We start from the raw sequence: 18,732 nt of genomic DNA, 5'->3' as shown, positions 1-18,732 counted from the left end.
TTAGAATTAGTATCTTCCTCATGCAGATAATCTTCTTTAACGGCAACCACCGTCTGATCATCATCATAATTTTCCATTACCTCCTTTTTATCGCAACAGTCTTCATTATGCTCCCTTGAAGCACTTTTTAACTCACGTGGAGTTTTTTCTAAACGGCTAATCCGATCGGGATAAAATTTGGCGTGAGCGTAGCCAAGGAGTATTCGAACTTAAGTTTTGAAGATGCCCCAGGGACGGACCTGTGGCGGCTCAAAGTAGGGTACCTACGACATGTAAAATTTTTAAACTCGTGCCATTTTTTTTTTCACCCAAATACAAAGATTTTTATATTTTCTGAAAGCGCTCGACGAGATCTTGAAAAAACATACTACTTATCTCTTATAATATCCGAGTTATAGGCATTTAAAAATTTAGTGATACAAAATTTACCATACCTTGGTCCGCCTTTTCTTAAATACCTGGAGTAATTTTGGACCAAATGGACTAGTTAGACAACCAAATGGTTAGTTAGACAACAAAATTTCCAATAATATACAAAAAATTTCAGATCAATATCATTTACAGATCCAAAAATATACGTTTTTTAATTTAAAAATTATACTAACTGATGATCCTGATCCTTCTGATCCTGTTCTTTCAACTATGCGAAAAAGATGGATTTGTTATGAAACTCTATCATCTCTAAACGAGGAAGATTTAAAGGACTTATATTACCTTCTGGATATGTATACCGATATGACAGATTATTTTATAGAAAATAAGTAGTGTTAGGAATTAACTATATAAGTAGGAGTCCAAACGGAAATAGCTAGCGAGCTGAAATTTTGCGCAGTTACTTATAGTTGACTCAGTTCGTTTGGTATTGAAAATGGGCAATATCGGTCCACGATTTCGCCTAGCCCCCATATAAGGCCCCCCTTAGAAAATGACATTATCGCCCATAACTTACTAACAAAAGCATCAATAGCGATATAATTCGGCACAAACATGTTTTATGGGGACATAAATCTTTTCGTAGAATTTTATAAGGATCGGTCAATAATTGACCCTACCCCCCATATAAAGTCCCCTTCAGAAAATGACTTTATCGCTCACAACTGACTAACAGAAGCAGCAATAGCGGTGTAATTCGACACAAACATGTTTTATGGTGACGTAAATCTCTTCGTAGAATTTTATAAGGATCGGTCCATAATTGACCCTACCCCCCATATAAAGTCCCCTTCAGAAAATGACTTTATCGCCCATAACTGGCTAAGAAAAGCATCAATAGCAATGAAATTCGGCACAAACATGTTCTACGGGAACATAAATTTCTTCGTAGAATTTTATAAGGATCGGTCCATAATTGACCCTACCCCCCATACAAAGTCCCCTTCAGAAAATGACTTTATCACCCATAATTGACTAACAGAAGCATCATTAGCGGTATAATTCGGCACAAACATGTTTTATGAGGACATATATCTCTTCGTAGAATTTTATAAGGATCGGTCAATAATTGACCCTACCCCCCATATAAAGTCCCCTTCAGAAAATGACTTTATCGCTCACAACTGACTAGCAGAAGCATCAAAAGCGGTGTAATTCGGAACAAACATGTTTTATGGTGACATAAATCTCTTCGTAGAATTTTATAAGGATCGGTCCATAATTGACCCTACCCCCCATATAAAGTCCCCTTCAGAAAATGACTTTATCGCCCATAACTGGCTAAGAGAAGCATCAATAGCAGTGAAATTCAGCACAAACATGTTTTACGGGAACATAAATCTCTTCGTAGAATTCTATAAGGATCGGTCCACAATTGACCCAACCCCCCATACAAAGTCCCCTTCAGAAAATGACTTTATTGCCCATAACTGCCTAACAGAAGCATCAAGAGAGGTTTTATTTGGCACAAACATGCTTTATGAGGACATAAATCTCTCCGTAGAATTCTATAAGGATCGGTCCATAATTGACCCTAACCCCCATATAAAGTCCCCTTCGGAAAATTACTTTATCGCCCATAACTGGTTAAGAGAAGCATCGATAGCAGTGAAATTCGGCACAAATATGTTTTACGGAAACTTAAATCTCTTTTTAGAATTTTATAAGGATTAGTCTATAATTGACCCTATCCCACCTATAAGGTCCCTTTCAGAAAACGACTTTAATGCTCATATCTACCTTAAGAAGCATATATATAACAATAATATTCGACATACAAAAGTTTTATAGGACAAAATTCTACATAAACAAGTTTCGTGCGAGCCAAAATCTCCCTATCAATTTTTATAAGGATCGATCCTTATAATCCTTATCTCCCATATTAGGTCGCCTTGACTTTAATGCTCATATCTGCTCATAACATATATAAAGCAATAAAATTCGACATAAAAAAGTTTTATAGGAACTAAAATCATTTTCTTGAATTTAATGAGAATGGGTCCATAATTGAACCTACCAAGGTCCCCTTCTGAAAATGATTTTAAGACTTATTACTGACTCAAAAATGTGAGTACATCAGTAAAATTCTACATAAACATGAATGATTTGATGGTGGGTATATAAGATTCGGCATGGCCGAATATAACACTCTTACTTGTTTAATTTAAAAATTCCAAAAATCTTATATTTTTGCCGTTTTTTTGCCCAAAATGTGTCTTAACTCTTTCATTAATAAAATAAAATTTTCTTTAAGAACATATAACAATTTTATAGTTTTCTAAAAGGTATCTTTACGCAGAACGCTTTGGCGTAAAAAACTTGTCCTAATTTTTGAAAATGTTGCCACTGCGTCCTTCCGAATATGACCTATTTTTTATCAAAACTTCAACTTTGGGCGACATGTTCTAAAATCCCAAAGCTGGGATCAGAAAACTGAAAGCAGTTTTGGAAACCTCAATATGTTTTCTATTTACTCCAAAAGTATTTTCCCAGCCCTGAAAGAAATGTGGACCCTATTGTCAAAAATGTAAAAAATCTTATTTTTGGGATTTTCATTCCTATTTTGGGAATTGCGGGATGCCCTTTGACCTTTTCAATTTTTTTTGGCATTTTCTTATTTGAAATGACAAATTTAACAAGCGTTGAAGATTTCATTGAGTTTTGTTCATAAATAAATATTTTGTCATATATTACATATTTGTTAAATTTCTAAAACTATGATTTATATCAAAATTTTAATTTTATAGCTACAACAATTTAGTCCATATTTATCCCTTAATATCTTTTTTTAGTTAGATATGGAAATTCTCGACCCTTTACAAAAAATTTCAGGTCAATATCTCAATTACATTCAAAAATATGTTCTTTTAAACTTGTATCCTTTAATTTCATATTTTTCATATTTTAGTATTAAATATGACAGAACATGTTTAAATCTTATATTTACCTATTTTCTATTTGTTTGCTTATTCATATAATTGAAATATTAGGATATATATTAATATATTGGTTTGTGCACGCTTAAACGGATGATCCAATTTTCTTTAAATTTGGAACATAGAAAGATATATGTCTGGAAGCGTCAATAGACTTCCGAAAATTAGACTATAAAGGAAAAAACTTCCGAAAATTAGACTATAAGGGAAAAAACGTGAAAACAACGAAAAACGGGAAAAATTGGTACTTTGTGCATAAAAACTTATTTTTTATGCACTTATTTTTTTTGAAAACGTATTTTATATATTCCAACGCGAAATTATTTTCGATTTAGTTATTTAAAGGCCATTACACAGAGCTGTCAGAACTTACAACGTTGTCAGTAAAATGTTCAGAAAATATCTAACAATCGTCTGAACATTAAATTTTTCTTTGGGAAAAATTGGTACTTTTGTGCATAAAAACTAATTTTTTGGCTATTTTAATGTGTAAATATTTTTGATTTAGCATTTTAAAATGTCAAAAATATGTACTAGCAAAGTTTGCGTTGCGTTGAGTTGCAACAAAACTGGTATAAAAAATTGGGAAAAGGGCGAAAAACTGGGAAAATCGGTACTTTTGTGCTTGAAAACTGATTTTTGTATATTCTAACGCGAAATTGTATTCGATTTAACTTTATAAAGTGTAATAAATTTTTATTAGGAAAGTTCCGTTGTGAAAAATGAGCAAAAGTTCTGTTTTTGTCATTAAAAAGTGATTTTTGTCGGTTCTAAAGCTAAATACTTTCGATTTAGCTTTTAAAGTGTCAGAAATATGTATTGGGAAAGGTTCGTTGCGAAAGTTGGACAAGATGGGGGAAATGTGCATGTGGGTAATTCAAGCGGGTAGAAACGAGTAATTATGTATATTTTAAGTACTCGTTCGGAAATATGCCAAAAAAAATTAAACTGGGAAAAAAGGTGGGTTTCGTGTTTTTCATAAGGTCCACTCCTAAATGGCTGGGCCGACCTTTAGAAATTTTACTTAGAAATTTCAATTAGTTTTACCTTTACTCCATAAAATCAGAAAGGGACGAAATATGGAACGAAATTATTTTTTTTAATGAAGAAACAAAAATAATTTCTTCTTATCTACTTAGCCCCTTATACACAAACAAAATTTTTATTTTATAAACGGTTTATAAAATAGATTTTGTATAGAAATTTTGTTTTATAAACCTTTTACATAAAAATTTTTGTTTGGGAATTTTAAAAATTTAATAAACTAAAAATTTATAGATAAAAGGAACAAATTTTGTTGTGTAATCTTAAAATGATATGAAGTTTTTGAATTTGATAAATTTAATTGCAAAGGAAATATTTTTATTTTTGCTACATTTTGTGATGCAATTACGTTTAAACAAGACACTTCAAGACTGTTTTGGAAATAGGCATATTTTAAAACATGAATCAGAAAGGGGAAAAATTAGTACATACTTTTCTCTAAGTCAATGTATATTATTTATTCTAAAGCCCCTTCATAAGAGCACACAAGTAAAATGATCTGTCAACATCTTATGTAGAAGGATGAGGATGGGATCGTCTAAACACAATTTTTCAATTCACAATCAAGTTGTATATTGTATCTACTAAAATGTAGTAACAGTGATTGTGAACAGATTTTTGCAGTGTTGCCAACATTGGTCAAGCAAAACGCGCGCAAAAAAATTAAAAAGGGGTAAAAAAGCGTAATTTTCTAACTGAAAATGGGTAAAAAGCACTTACGTTTTTTCAGTCAAATATTGTTTATTTTAATAAAAATTGCACATTATTTCGCTCATTTCCTACAAGACTCCAAAATTCGTTTTTTAGAACATTGGGCTGCAAAACAAAACATGCGTCATACTAAAGTCTTTCACCGGTGTGAGTTAGATTTTTAGTAACGTAAGAACTAAAACTAATGTTTGACGAATATTAGATAAATAAGATGAGAATTTTAAAAATAGTAAAATTTCATTAAACATTCAAACTGACAGGCACACTACCAACTGGCCAACCGATGTACCCACACCCAAATTGTAAAATTTTACAAAACTTATAAAAAATATATTTTTTTTGCAAAATCTATATATTTATTATTTTTAAGTTTTTTGAGTTCTGGAAAAATTGTTAATTTAACTGATAGTGAATAACATAACTTATTTTAAAGTATTTTGAATATTTTGTTTTTTTGTTTTTGAAGAATATTTGCTTTTGTACATAGATTTTGTTTTGTTGGTCAGTTATAGACCAATCGTCATAAAATTCGGCATAAAGAATTATAATAAAAATCTTTTTAATTGCGAGTACAACGATGAAGTAATCATGGAGGCTTTATATATGAGGGATAGATTCAATTGTGTAAAAAAATTATATAAAACTTATTTTTTGTCAATTTTCATCGCTGTACTCATATTTTTAAGGGTACCTTAATAGGGGGTAGGGTACGTTACCGATAAATCCGAATTTAATTCGGTAGGAAGATTACATTTGTATAAAAGTAGTTTATTTCGAATTTCTCCGCTAAACACGTATTTTTAAGTCAGTAATGAGCGTTAAAATCAATTTTTGAAGGTGACCATATGAGGGGGTAGGGTCAATTATGGACCGATTGCCGTAAAATTTGCTAGAGAGATTTTGGCTTATATAAAACATATTTATGTCGAATATTTTTAAGTCGGTTAATGTCATTTGGTAGAGAAATTTTAATGCATATAAAAATTTGTGGAAAAATTAATAAGGACCCAAAATATATACGACCAATGTGTTACAAACGGAGTGACAAAATCAATATACCCCACTCATCTTGGGTATATGTTGGGTATAAAAAGCACTAAATGCACTGTCATAAAATTAGAAAGCACCACTTTAGTGCCTTTTTGAAGAAAGGCACCATGAGCAAAATTTTCCGCGTTTGGCACACCAAAAAGCACCGCAAATAGTGCTAAAAGCACTAAGTTGGCAACACTGGATTTTTGTAGCAAGTCATAAGTTTATGTTCACAATAAGAAAACAATCAAAACAAACAATGTCAAAAGTAAAAAAAAACAAATAATATTAAACTAATTAAACGAGCAAAATAAACCGAATTAATTTCTTTTTGTTTAAAATTCTATTATTTTCATTATTCCACATTTTAAACTAATAAATAAACAGTTTTTAGTAAAATTTTATTTTTGTTTTGGTAAACAGCTGTTTGTTTGTAATTTCTGTGTTACCACTTTATCGTTTTTAATGCCACAATCGATTGAATTTTTTATTTATATGCTGAAATAAACAATTGACAACACTGAATTTTCTTACGACATTCGAAAAACATATGAAAAATTGTCGTAAGAGTTGTATAGAACTTTTGCATAGAAAATACCAACAACATTGTTATGACTTGTGAGGCACTTGTTTGTTGGGAAACCTGTTTTTATATTTTGGAATTTTATTTTTAAATATATTTTTTTTTAATCAACTTGGCTTTGGGAATATTTTCATTTTTTATTGATTATGAAAATTTTCTGATAGTTAATTTGAAATTTGATTCATATTGTACAAACGCTTGTTAGAAGGAAAGTATTTTTTTTCAATTCTGTGTTTTTCGACCTGGGAGGATTTGTATTGATTTTGTGTCCAGTCTGCTTTGGCTGTTAATTTTTTTTGTTGAAAATCTGCGTGAGACTGAATTCTGGGTGAGCATTTATGAGAAATTTTATACTTTTCGGATTACTACAATGGAAATTTTCATGTTTTGGTAGATTTTCTTGCTTTTGGTTGTGGATCCATTGTTCCAACAGGGACTAGGATCAGGAGGACTATTTGCTAGTGGTTGTGGAAAAACTCAGTTCCTTTTGATTAATTATAGCGTGTAATGACGAAATTATATTCCTATTATACATTGGTTACATTTTTTTGGAAACGGAACTGTCAATTTATTTAGTTCCAACATCTTATCCCTACATTCAAGTGTCCAGTTTACGTAAATCAATTTTTGTTGTCCATTTTGTCTATGGTGAACATAAATATACAATTAGTCAACACTTTAATTGCCCTCAAGAATCGATTTTAATATAAAGAATTTCTAATATCCTAACAAGAATTTCCGGAATCATAGTCATTTAAAACTAATTCATAATTTAAAAAATCATATCGTCATATAATTATCCTAATTAATATAATTTTTTATCAGAAAAAAATTTAAATTTGTTTTGAAATCCATGTTATTTTAATTTTGACATTTCTTCAATTTAAAATCCAATTTGTTTGATTTGTATAACAATTTTTTTTTTTCGTTTGTATTTGTTTGTTTCCAAAAGTTGAGTTTATTGTCTGTTATTAACATCACAAATTTTATACCATAATTACACATAACACTATAAACTGAGTGAATATTTAATATATCTTTTGTTGACAAAATCTCAAGGGACAACAGGCCTGGAGTCTTCGCGGGATAATAATATGGTGAGTCAAACTTATTTTATTTCACAATTTTAAATTTTCACTCTGTCAGATATGAAAACAATTTTTTTTTGTTTAATCAATGTTAATAACATTTTTTTGTTATAAGTATTGTTAGATGTAAATGTTATTAACACACATACTTGAAGTATACTTGTGTTGATAAAACTAATATTTAGTTTTAGTTTGATTTGATAATCTGTTAATAACAGATTATTTGTTATCATGTGTTAATTTGTTTTCATATCATACTTTATGTAACATAACATGATTCTTTGATATACATACTTTTATTTTCATAACATAATTTCCCTTTTATTTTTCACATACATTAACATGAGCTCTTCATGCTAAAATATCGAATGTTCTGTTAAAAACATAATTTTGATACCCAATTTTAAATTTACACCTGTTATCAACAGGAAATATTTGTTTATGTTAACGAATTGCTTTTATGTTAATAATTTAGTTTTTCCTTTTCTAAGAAGTAAAGCTTAATTTTTAAATAATTTATGTTAATAACATAAAAGGAAATATTTAGTATAGCATATTTTTTGGCTATTTATATAATGGAAATTTTAATACTATATTTGGAAACAAAAAAATACTATGAACTTAATGTTTTTTTCAATAAATTTTAATGATTTTCAATAATTTTAATGTTATCAAAATAATTTATTAAAATATAAATACTATCATTAACATTTTTTTATTTTTTTATTTCTTTTATTATGTTGTAAATTTGAATTGTGAGGGAATATTTTTTTAATTAATTAATTGTTAGACTGAAGTTAGAACGGATAATGTATATTTTTATTTGCTGTGAATATGTGATAAAAAATTTGTTAATTGCAATATGTATTGCTAAATTTCTTTTATTATAATTTCATGAAAGGTTAAGGAATTATAAGGGTAGATCAATAATGGGCTATCTAAAATTTGGATCATACGATAGCATGGTATAGGGTGGGTATAGATCAAAGAAGAGGAAAATTACATCTATCCCTCTTCAACTTAGCTTCTCTCCTATCTTTGGTATAGTTTTTCTGTTGTTTTATTTTTGTTTATATCTTTATTTCTTTCTCTCTCTTTCAATTTTATTTGTTTTGTTTTCTGGTCGATTTGGTATAATGCTACCTATTTTTGAATATTGTGTTTCGAACTGCAAACGTACTTGATAGGGGCAAGAACCATCCCAATTTCCACGAGCACGGCCGGTATTTTAGGTAGCAGCCCTTTGAAGGTTACGACCCTGGCGGGTAGGTTCGTTACAGACTATTGTAGCAGCTGCTGACATACAACGCATACAACGCTACAACATCGATTGTGAATCCACCACCCGGGGACGCGCACGGTAAAAAAAAAACGGAAAAACTATTCTGAGACATAACTCCTTACTTAATTGAGATACTTGTAAAAATTTTTACAAAGAAATTCTAATATCCTAATCCTAATATATATTATAAATTTCTTTGTAAGTTTATTAGGAACATAGAAAGATATATGTCTGAAAGCGTCAATAGGCAATATAACTTTCCGAAAATTGGACTAGAAGGGGTAAAAAATAGGTGAAAACAACGAAAAACGGGAAAAATTGGTACTTTTGTGCATAAAAACTTATTTTTGGCTATTTCAATGCGAAAATATTTTCGATTTAGTATTCTAAAATGTCAAAAATATGTATTAGCAAAGTTGCGTTGCGAAAGTTGGAACAAAACTGGTATCAAAAATTGAGAAAAAAGCGAAAAACTGGGAAATTCTGTACTTTTGTGCTTGAAAACGGATTTTTGTATAATCTAACGCGAAATTATTTTCGATTTAGTTATTTAAAAGCCGTTAAACACGGTTGTCAGATCTTACAACATTGTCAGTAAAATGTTCAGAAAATATCTAACAATCGTCTAAACATTAAATTTTTCATTTGCAACGTTATCAGACTGACAATGTTGCAAAACCAAATTTGTAATTAGGCAGTGTTATTAAACATTTTTTGCACATTTTACTGCCAACGTTGTAAGATCTAACAACCGTGTATACATATCATAAGAAATTTTAATTAGTATATTTCCGTTGTAAAAGTTTGGTCGAAACGGGTAAAAAAGCGGAGAAATGATGGAAAACGGGCAAAAGTAATGTTTTTTTCATTAAAAAGTGATTTTTGTCTGTTTTAAAGCTAAATATTTTCGATTTAGCTTTCGAAGTCTCAGAAATATGTATTGGGAAAGATTCGTTGCGAACGTTGGATCAGGGGGGTGTGAAATAGCCATGTGGGTAATTAAAACTAAAATGGTAATTATGTGTAGTTCTGTACTTTTTCGGAAATATGCAAATACTTGAAAGTATTTTGCTGTAATCAGTCATATTTTAGAAAAATTAAATTAAAATGGGTAAAAAGGAGAGTTTCGTGTTTTTCATGAGGTTCACATCTAAGTGGCTGGGCCGACTTTAAGAAATTTTAAACAGAAATATATCTAAGAAGTTTCAATTAGTTATATCATTTTTCCAAAAACATTAAGAGGTAACGAAATACGAACGCGGTAAAATTATTTTTTTTATGAAGAAAAAAATGTAATTTCTACTTATATACTTACCCCTTATTCACAAACAAAATGTTTACTTTATAAACAGTTTATAAATTAGATTTTGTATGGAAACTTTGTTTTATAAACCTTTTGTAAAATAAAAATATTGTTAATGGGGTTAAAATTTTAAAAATTTAATAATAAAAATTTACAGATAAAGGAAGGAATTTTGTTTGTAATCTTAAAATGATATGAAATTTTTGAATTTGTGTGAATTTTAAATTTATCAATATTTTTGACAAATTAAACTGCAAAGGAAATATTTATATTTTTGCTACATTTTTTGATGCAATTACGTCTTATTATGACAACGACTGAACCGAAAGCACACTTCACACACCTTCACTCGAGCACACAAGTAATATGATCTGTCAAAATTTTAGGTAAAAGAATACGGATGCGATCGTCTAAATACGATATGTAATGAAACCTTACTACATTGGGTAAAATACTGATGGAAAATTTGACATTCGTATTATGATTAAAAATGGTAATGGTAAATTTTGTAAAAGTTGTTCTGTATTATATATTTTGAATGTAGATTTAAATTTCGACATATTAATTTTAGGGGTAAAAGCAAAGGCAATATTAATTGATTCATATTATAAATCATTTAAAATCCCAAAAAACACCGGACACAAAAAGCTAGTGTTTTATAAATTTTGCATTTGTACCAGATTTAATATTTTCGCCTTTTCTTTGGACTTCAATAAACATCACTTCCATAGAAGGTAAAAAATTCTCTTAGTTCTACTTTTGAAGTGGTGATAAATGTTATTCGTTTGGAAGTACTTAGTTTTATTTTTGCTGGGTATTAATATAAAAGTAGCTGATGGAGGGTATTTGGGAATAGCACTCTCACTTTTTAGTTTTATTTTTGACATTTAGAAAATTATTTTATAAAAACAAAATGCATGTTATTTTTGCTTAGTTGTATTTGTTGTAGAATTGGGACTACCTGTAAATGATTATGCCATGATTAAAACTAATTGTTCTTTAAAAAGTTTCAATGAATTTAACTTATACTTTTCTTTTCAGGGTTTCTACTGTGGCACACTGTTGCCTACTTTCATATTATTACAATGATAAATATGAATGCAGCCTTGCTTTACATTAATGCCAAAGCAACTATAAGCGCATCAAATAGTTTATCAGCACGTTTTGAGAAGGTAGGTCTTGGGTTGTTCATGAACAACCACTAGTATTGCCAGGAGATTCAGAATTTAAAGGTTAAATCGGATATTAAAAAAGGCCAGAAAAGTTAAAAGGCTTAAAAAATAAGACTAGAAAAAGGATAAACCTTAAAATTCATTAAAAATCTATATTAAAACAAGTGAAAAATAATAGTCGCGCATTCCCGACAATTAACCAATAATTTTCGAAAGTATACCATTCAAAATTTGGCAAAACGTAATTTTAAAGAGCTTTTGATGGCACTACCGATTTTAGTAATGATCGGGCCTAATTTGACCCCATACCCTCTTCCAGAAAATGACTTAAATCCTAATACTAATCTATATATATAACAAGTAATATTTCCATATTCGGCCATGTCGAATCTTATATACCCATCACCAAGTATGTTTTAAAAAACAGTTTTTATTTATTTTGTATCTCTGCACACATGTCACACATAACATACATACACATTAACAAATATATAATGTAGCAGAATGAAATATTAACCGTTGTACTGTAATACCACCGTCAAACTGTATTACCACCCTCAAACAAATATGAGCTGTATTACCAACATATTACTGCTTTATCTCCTTGTTCGTGAGAACAGAACAGCATCCAAACATACACAAATATACACAGCTGAATAAAACCAAATACATCTCCACACGCACATGTACATATTTATCCAATTCACAGTGTTGTTGTTGCTTTTATAACAAAGCATGAAAAATGTGGCTTTTTTGATGAAATTTTAAGAGGTTGCCTCGGATTTTTGCATATCTCCGTTATTTATAGGCCGATTTTGCTGATTTTAAATAGCGATCTTCCCGAAAGCATGCCTAACTGAATTATTAATGGCTTAATCGACTCCGCTATCTATAAGGATCCAGAATATATATACTTTATAGAGTCGGAAAAATATATTTTCGAAATTACAAACGGAATGACAAACTTATATATACCCTTCTCAAGAAGGTGAAGGGTATAAAAATTTATGTGTGAATGTTTGTATGTTTATATGTTTGAACGCTATAGACTACTAAACGGCTGAACCGATTTGCATGAAATTTTCACAGCATATTCCTGTATGTCTGGAATAGGTTTCTACTTTTTATTTTAAATTTTCAAGTGGGCGAGGAGCCACGCCCATATTAAGAAAATGTAAAATTCATATATTTGAGATAATATAACAGTTAGAGTCCCCAAATAACAGTTAGAGTCCTCATATAACAGTTAGAGCCCTCGAATCTTGGCGGACTAGCTTTAAGGGGCGTGGTACCTCCCATATAAATTAAATAAAAAATTGTTTATCTTGGAAACTATTACAGTTAGAATCTTAAAATAACTTTAACATTCATATTAACATTTTGGGTAATAAATTGGCGGACTACCCACGAGGGGAGCGGCAGCTCTCATATTAATTAAAAAACAAATTTGTTTGTATTGGAATAATATAACAGTTAGAGTCCTCAAATTTTATCGGAGGCAAGTTAGTGTCAATATGATTATTTAGAATAAAAAGTGGGCGGAATAACGTTAGGGGGCGTGGCACCTCCCATATAATTCATATACAAATATTAGTTTATCTTAGAAATTATTACAGTTATAATCTTAAAATTTTGCACGAATAACTTTGACATACATGTTTACATTAAATTGGCGGACATATTAATTAAATACAAAAATTTGTTTATCTTGAGATAATATAACAGCTAGAGTCCTCAAATTTTGTTGGGACTACTTTAGTGTAATTATGATTATTTAGAATACAATGAGGGAGGACTAGCATTAGGGGGCGTGGTACCTCCCATATAAATTAAATACAAAAAATTAGTTTAGTTTGGAAAATAATACAGTTAGAATATTAAAATTTTGTACGAATAACTTTAACATCCATGTAAACATTTTTGGTAATAAATTGTCGGACTACCTATGAGGGGAGCGGCCAATTTTTTAGTTAAATAAAAAATTCGTTTTTCTTGAGATAATATAACAAATTTTGTAGGAGCCACATAATTTCGTTATCTTGGAAACTGTTACAGTTATAATCTTAAAATTTGCACAAATAATTTTAACATCCATGTAAACATTTTGAGTAGTAAATTGGCGGACTACTATGGGGACTTGGAGCCCTCAAATAAATAAAATAGAATAATTCGTTTATCTGAGAATCTATTAGATTTGGAATCTTCAAATTCTATATGAATAACTTCGACATTCATGTGAACAATTAGAAAATAACAGGCGGACTCTTAATGGGGGGCTGGACACCACATATATGAATTAAATAAAAAATTTCTTATATCTTGAAATAGATATACATAAGTTTTCATAGATAGATATAAGTTGGTGAACTTACAATAATTTTCTTGGTATCTCTCATATGTAACATATTGGTAATCTGGAAAACTATTGTGGTTGAAATTTTCAAAATCTTTATGTGGGTAAAACAAAAAATATTTTATATCGCAACGCATAAGAATATGAATTATTTTTTAAGAATAAAAGTATATATTAAATTTACTAAATTTACTTAAATTTAATAAATAGATCATTAATCTATTATTTCAGAATTTAAATGAAATATATTATCATCAAAAGAAATTATTATTTTTCATAGATACATAAATATTGCAATAATTTACATGGCATCACTCATATGTAACATATTGTACATATTTTATAATTTAGGAACTAAATAAATAATTTGTTTGGTTATTACTTATGTATTTAATTTCGATTGGGGCAGCGGAGCACACCGGGTACTAGCTAGTCTATATATATAAAATTCTAACGTTACTGACTGACTGACTGATTGACTGATTCATCATCGCACAGCCTAAACGGTTAAAGCTAAAGAGCTGAAATTTGGACAGGTTAAGTGACTTGTTGAATTTATTGCTATTCTCTCTTTTTTTTTTTTGTTGATAAAGTTAAAATAAATAATAAAGCATTTCAATTTCATAGAATTTTAATAAAACGAATCTCTCTAGTTATGGAATAAAGCTATTATACATGTAGTTTAATTTCTCCTACACATAATATTAAACAATTTCATTAGAATTGATAATTTTGGACAGTAATCTATATACATTAATAAATTTATTACAATTTACTATATTTATATATAAAAACAAATTTAGATAAACATGAACAAAATACAAAAAAGAAAAAAAAAAAACACTTTATACAAAACAAATTTACGTCACACTTTTTGAAAAGTAAGAGAAATAAAGTTTATTTTGTAAAATATTTAAAATATTAAGAGTGCCTTTTGGCGGACATATAGAAAATTAAAAAAAAACTGCTGTTTAGAAATTACATTGTATTGTTGTATGCTGTAATTTGTTTATAACATACAACGATTCCATGTTAAGTCGCCGATTAAAGTCCGTATATTAAATATGTTGTTGAATTTTAAGAAATGAGCTAGATGTCTTAATTAAGTGAATTATACAAAATTTATTATAAATCAATTGTAATATTCATGACACCGAATATTGCAATTTTAATAAAATAGTAAATAGAAAACTATTTACACATTTCAAGCCCTAACCGCGAATACAATTTTAAACAAGAACAAGTTCAGTGTTATGAAAATCAAAATTTACATAATTTTATCTAATAAATTTTACATTAAAAGTAAAAATAAATGCAAAATTGATTATCTTTTGAATTATAAATTTATGTTTTTGCTGTAAGGGCTTAAATTTTTTATTTATTAATTTAATTAACTCTTAACTTGTAGTAGTAGTGTTATGTTTTTAATTTATATTTACATTGTTATTAACTAATATATATTTTTTCTTTTTTTATTTACATATTTTTTTGGGACTTTTGTGCATGTTAATTAATCTTTACAAATTTCTTACTCACATAACAACTATCTTTCCAACAACATCACCAACCTTCTTTTTCAATCAATTAACTAATATACTCATTAATACTTTACTATATGTTCTTAATTTGTAAACTAACCCAACAACGTTTTGACATGGTGCTAATTACTAATTTAATTAAAACAACAACAATAATAATAATAATAACATTTAACACAAATATTTTGCACTGCACTGCATTGCAATTTATAATTAATTATTTTTTTTATTTTTTTTAATTTACGATTTAAAAACTTAATATATTCAAACGATTTTGTTTAACAACGTGTGCACACTTTTCAATCTTTTTCTAATAATTAACAAAACTAACACACTTCTGCTTGTCGCACGTGCCACGTTATTTTTCTATTTGCAACTTTTATTTAATTTTAAATATTTGCGTACACTCGATCATTCATTTGCTTACACGCATTCCTAAAAAAAAACATACAAACAAACCAAAGTAGTTTCGTACATTTATAAAGGACAAAAACGGAAAACGTCTTTACCGTACAATTTATTCACAGAATTACATACAAACATGTCACCTGGAAATGCAACAAAATCAAGGCATCTGCAATTTGACAATGGATAAAAATAACTACCGGCCAAATTATGAATTTTACAATTTCACATTGAAAGGTCAAAATGAAGTGGGAGTTAATGTGCAAAGTTTTTGGATAAATCATTATGAAAGTGGTAAGTTTATAGTTTTTAGTTGAAAATTTTATGGGATAATTACTGAGAACTCAACTTTATGTGGACTGATTCAATAACAATATAACAATAATTCAATGACGTTTATATGTGTGTTTATTAAAAAGAACATCACTTTTTAAAACATTTTCCTCGAAATTTTTCGAATCTATTATTGCAACTCGGCAATAACTAAAGGTAGGATTTTATAATGCAGATAACTCTTTTCTAATTATTATAATTGTATTTTAGTTAATGAATATCGATAACACATTAAAAGATCATTCTGCCAGCTCATCTTTTAGTATACATACACTGAGCATCAAAAATGAGTATACACCCGTGACCAATTTTTTTATTATTATAATGCAGAATATAAAAGCAATTTATAGATAAAATTTGTACAGGTAAAATTCTTAATTATTGCATTTTAATTGAAAAAAATTTGATTTTTCTAATTTACCGCCGTATATGCAGCAATAACAACTCTAGCCGTACCAGCAGCAACAACAACCCCATTCATACAGTCAGCAACAACAAACCCCGGCCACAATTGTAATAAATGTGATGTCTGGCCGCATAGTTTGAAGTTTTTTTCTATTATCAATGAATTTATTATAAATGAATTGTTATATTAAAAAAAGTTACCTATTTTTATTTAACTTCCTTGTTGCAGTATAGCAAGGGGGCGGGATGTTTATGCGCACAGTGTATATGGCCAGTTACTGTTCACTGGCCATTCTTTGCTTTTATTTTTTGGCGCTTTTTATACCCTTTCTCTCTTTTTTGTAATTGTAAAATGATCACTTACTTTTGTAACCCCGAAGAGTACGGTACGTACAAAACCCCAATTTATAACCCGAGAAAAACCAATAATAAAACCCCATTTTTATATTGATTTAAAGAAAACTAATTTTATTTTTATTTTTTCTTACCCTGATATTTTCGAGGAAATATTTCAAGGAAACACTGTTCGTATATTTGGAAGTCGGTTGGTTTTATTGCGTTGTTTATTTTGTTTTTGTTTTTCTGTGTTTTTCGTTATGTGTGTTTAGATGTCTGTTGTTTTAGATGCCTTGTGAATTTTGTTTTTTATTTCGTTTAGCGTTGTTGTTGTTCATTTTGTTTTTCTTTTGGTGTAATAATAATGTAGACAGGAAAAATTAAAAATTTATAAAACTAATATGTTTAAAATACACTGTTGTGAAGGGTATATAAGATTCGGCACAGCCGAATATAGCACTCTTACTTGTTAATATTAAAAATATACATAAGTATGTATTTAATTAGCATACATTCGCTGTTACTTCTCTTCTTTATATATTAATTAGGAATTTATGTTCACAATGTTATTTTCTCGCGACTATTCACTATTTTATTTGCATTAAAATGTGCAGAAAATGTCTAATAACACTGCCAACTTACAAATTTACAAATATTACACTTACAAACATTGTCAGTCTGACAACGTTGCAAAAGAAAAATGGTAAGTTCAGACGATTGTTAGATATTTTCTGAACATTTTACTGACAACGTTGTAAGATCTAACAACCGTGTATCTCGTCTTTTAGATAACTAAATCGAAAATAATATCGCTTTAGAACGGCGTTGCGCGTTCATATTGTTCTAATTACGAAGATTTTCGGCAATTCACACGTACATAACGAATTACAAAAGTTATCTTTAGTTGCTTGACAGCATTCAACAAAGAATGTTGATGTCGCTTTGTTTCAGAAATTTCAAACAAAATTTGTAAAAACAACAACATCATTTGCAAACAAGAGAATAACTTGCAAAAAACTCATACACTCCATAAACTTTTCAGGAATGCGTAATAATAAAAATACATAAAAACAATATTTTTAATACATTTTATATTAAAAAATGTAATCTTTGTGAAGAAATAAACATCTTTCTTTTCTTTGAATATGTTTTATCTGTAAAATTTACCATTTTACTTCTTATAAAATTTGATCACAACAAGCGTAATTAGGAAATATTTTTTTCTAAGAATTTTTTAGTATTTTCTCACCTCTACAATAACAGTTTCTCTTTCTGCGCTTGGCTGCTTTAGAATATACAAAAATTCGTTTTCAAGCACAAAAGTAACGATTTTCTTAAATTTTCGCCCATTTTTCCATTTTTTGATACCAGTTTTGTTCTAACTTTCGCAACGCAACTTTTCTAAAACATATTTCTGACATTTTAGAATGCTAAATCGAAAATATTTTTAAAATAGACAAAATTAAGTTTTTATACACAAAAGTACCAATTTTTTCCATTTTTCGTCGTTTACACTTCTAGTCCTTCTAGTCCAATTTTCTGAAAGTTATAAAGCCTATTGACGCTTCCAGACATAGGTCTTTCTTTGTTCCAAATTTAAAGTAAATTGATTCATAAGTTTAGGCGTGATTGACGCACAAACAAATAAACAAACTTGCAAAGAATTTTATAATATACTAGCTAAATGTACCCGGCGTTGCTCGGGTTTTCTTCGATTCTTACAGATATTATATAGCTCTTGTTAGTTATGAGGGTAAAAATTAAAATGGTCATAAATTA

At 28.9% G+C, this 18,732-nt stretch overlaps 1 protein-coding gene across 2 annotated transcripts in view; it reads left to right on the top strand.

Annotated features, from left to right (window-relative positions):
• The window catches only part of LOC124419436 (gustatory and odorant receptor 22-like), a 300,765-nt gene that overhangs the window by 172,990 nt on the left and 109,043 nt on the right, over window positions 1-18,732 (top strand). For both annotated transcript variants that reach the window (XM_046948902.1, XM_046948903.1), the window contains exon 4: window positions 11,453-11,583. In XM_046948902.1, the coding sequence (XP_046804858.1) occupies window positions 11,453-11,583 (131 nt within the window). The remainder of the gene's footprint in view (window positions 1-11,452; window positions 11,584-18,732) is intronic.

This window comes from Lucilia cuprina, chromosome 4, assembly GCF_022045245.1.
Source record: "Lucilia cuprina isolate Lc7/37 chromosome 4, ASM2204524v1, whole genome shotgun sequence".
NCBI classification, from domain to species: domain Eukaryota; kingdom Metazoa; phylum Arthropoda; class Insecta; order Diptera; family Calliphoridae; genus Lucilia; species Lucilia cuprina.
Note: the sequence above shows the minus strand (reverse complement) of the source record. Positions and strands in the feature narration are given on the sequence as shown.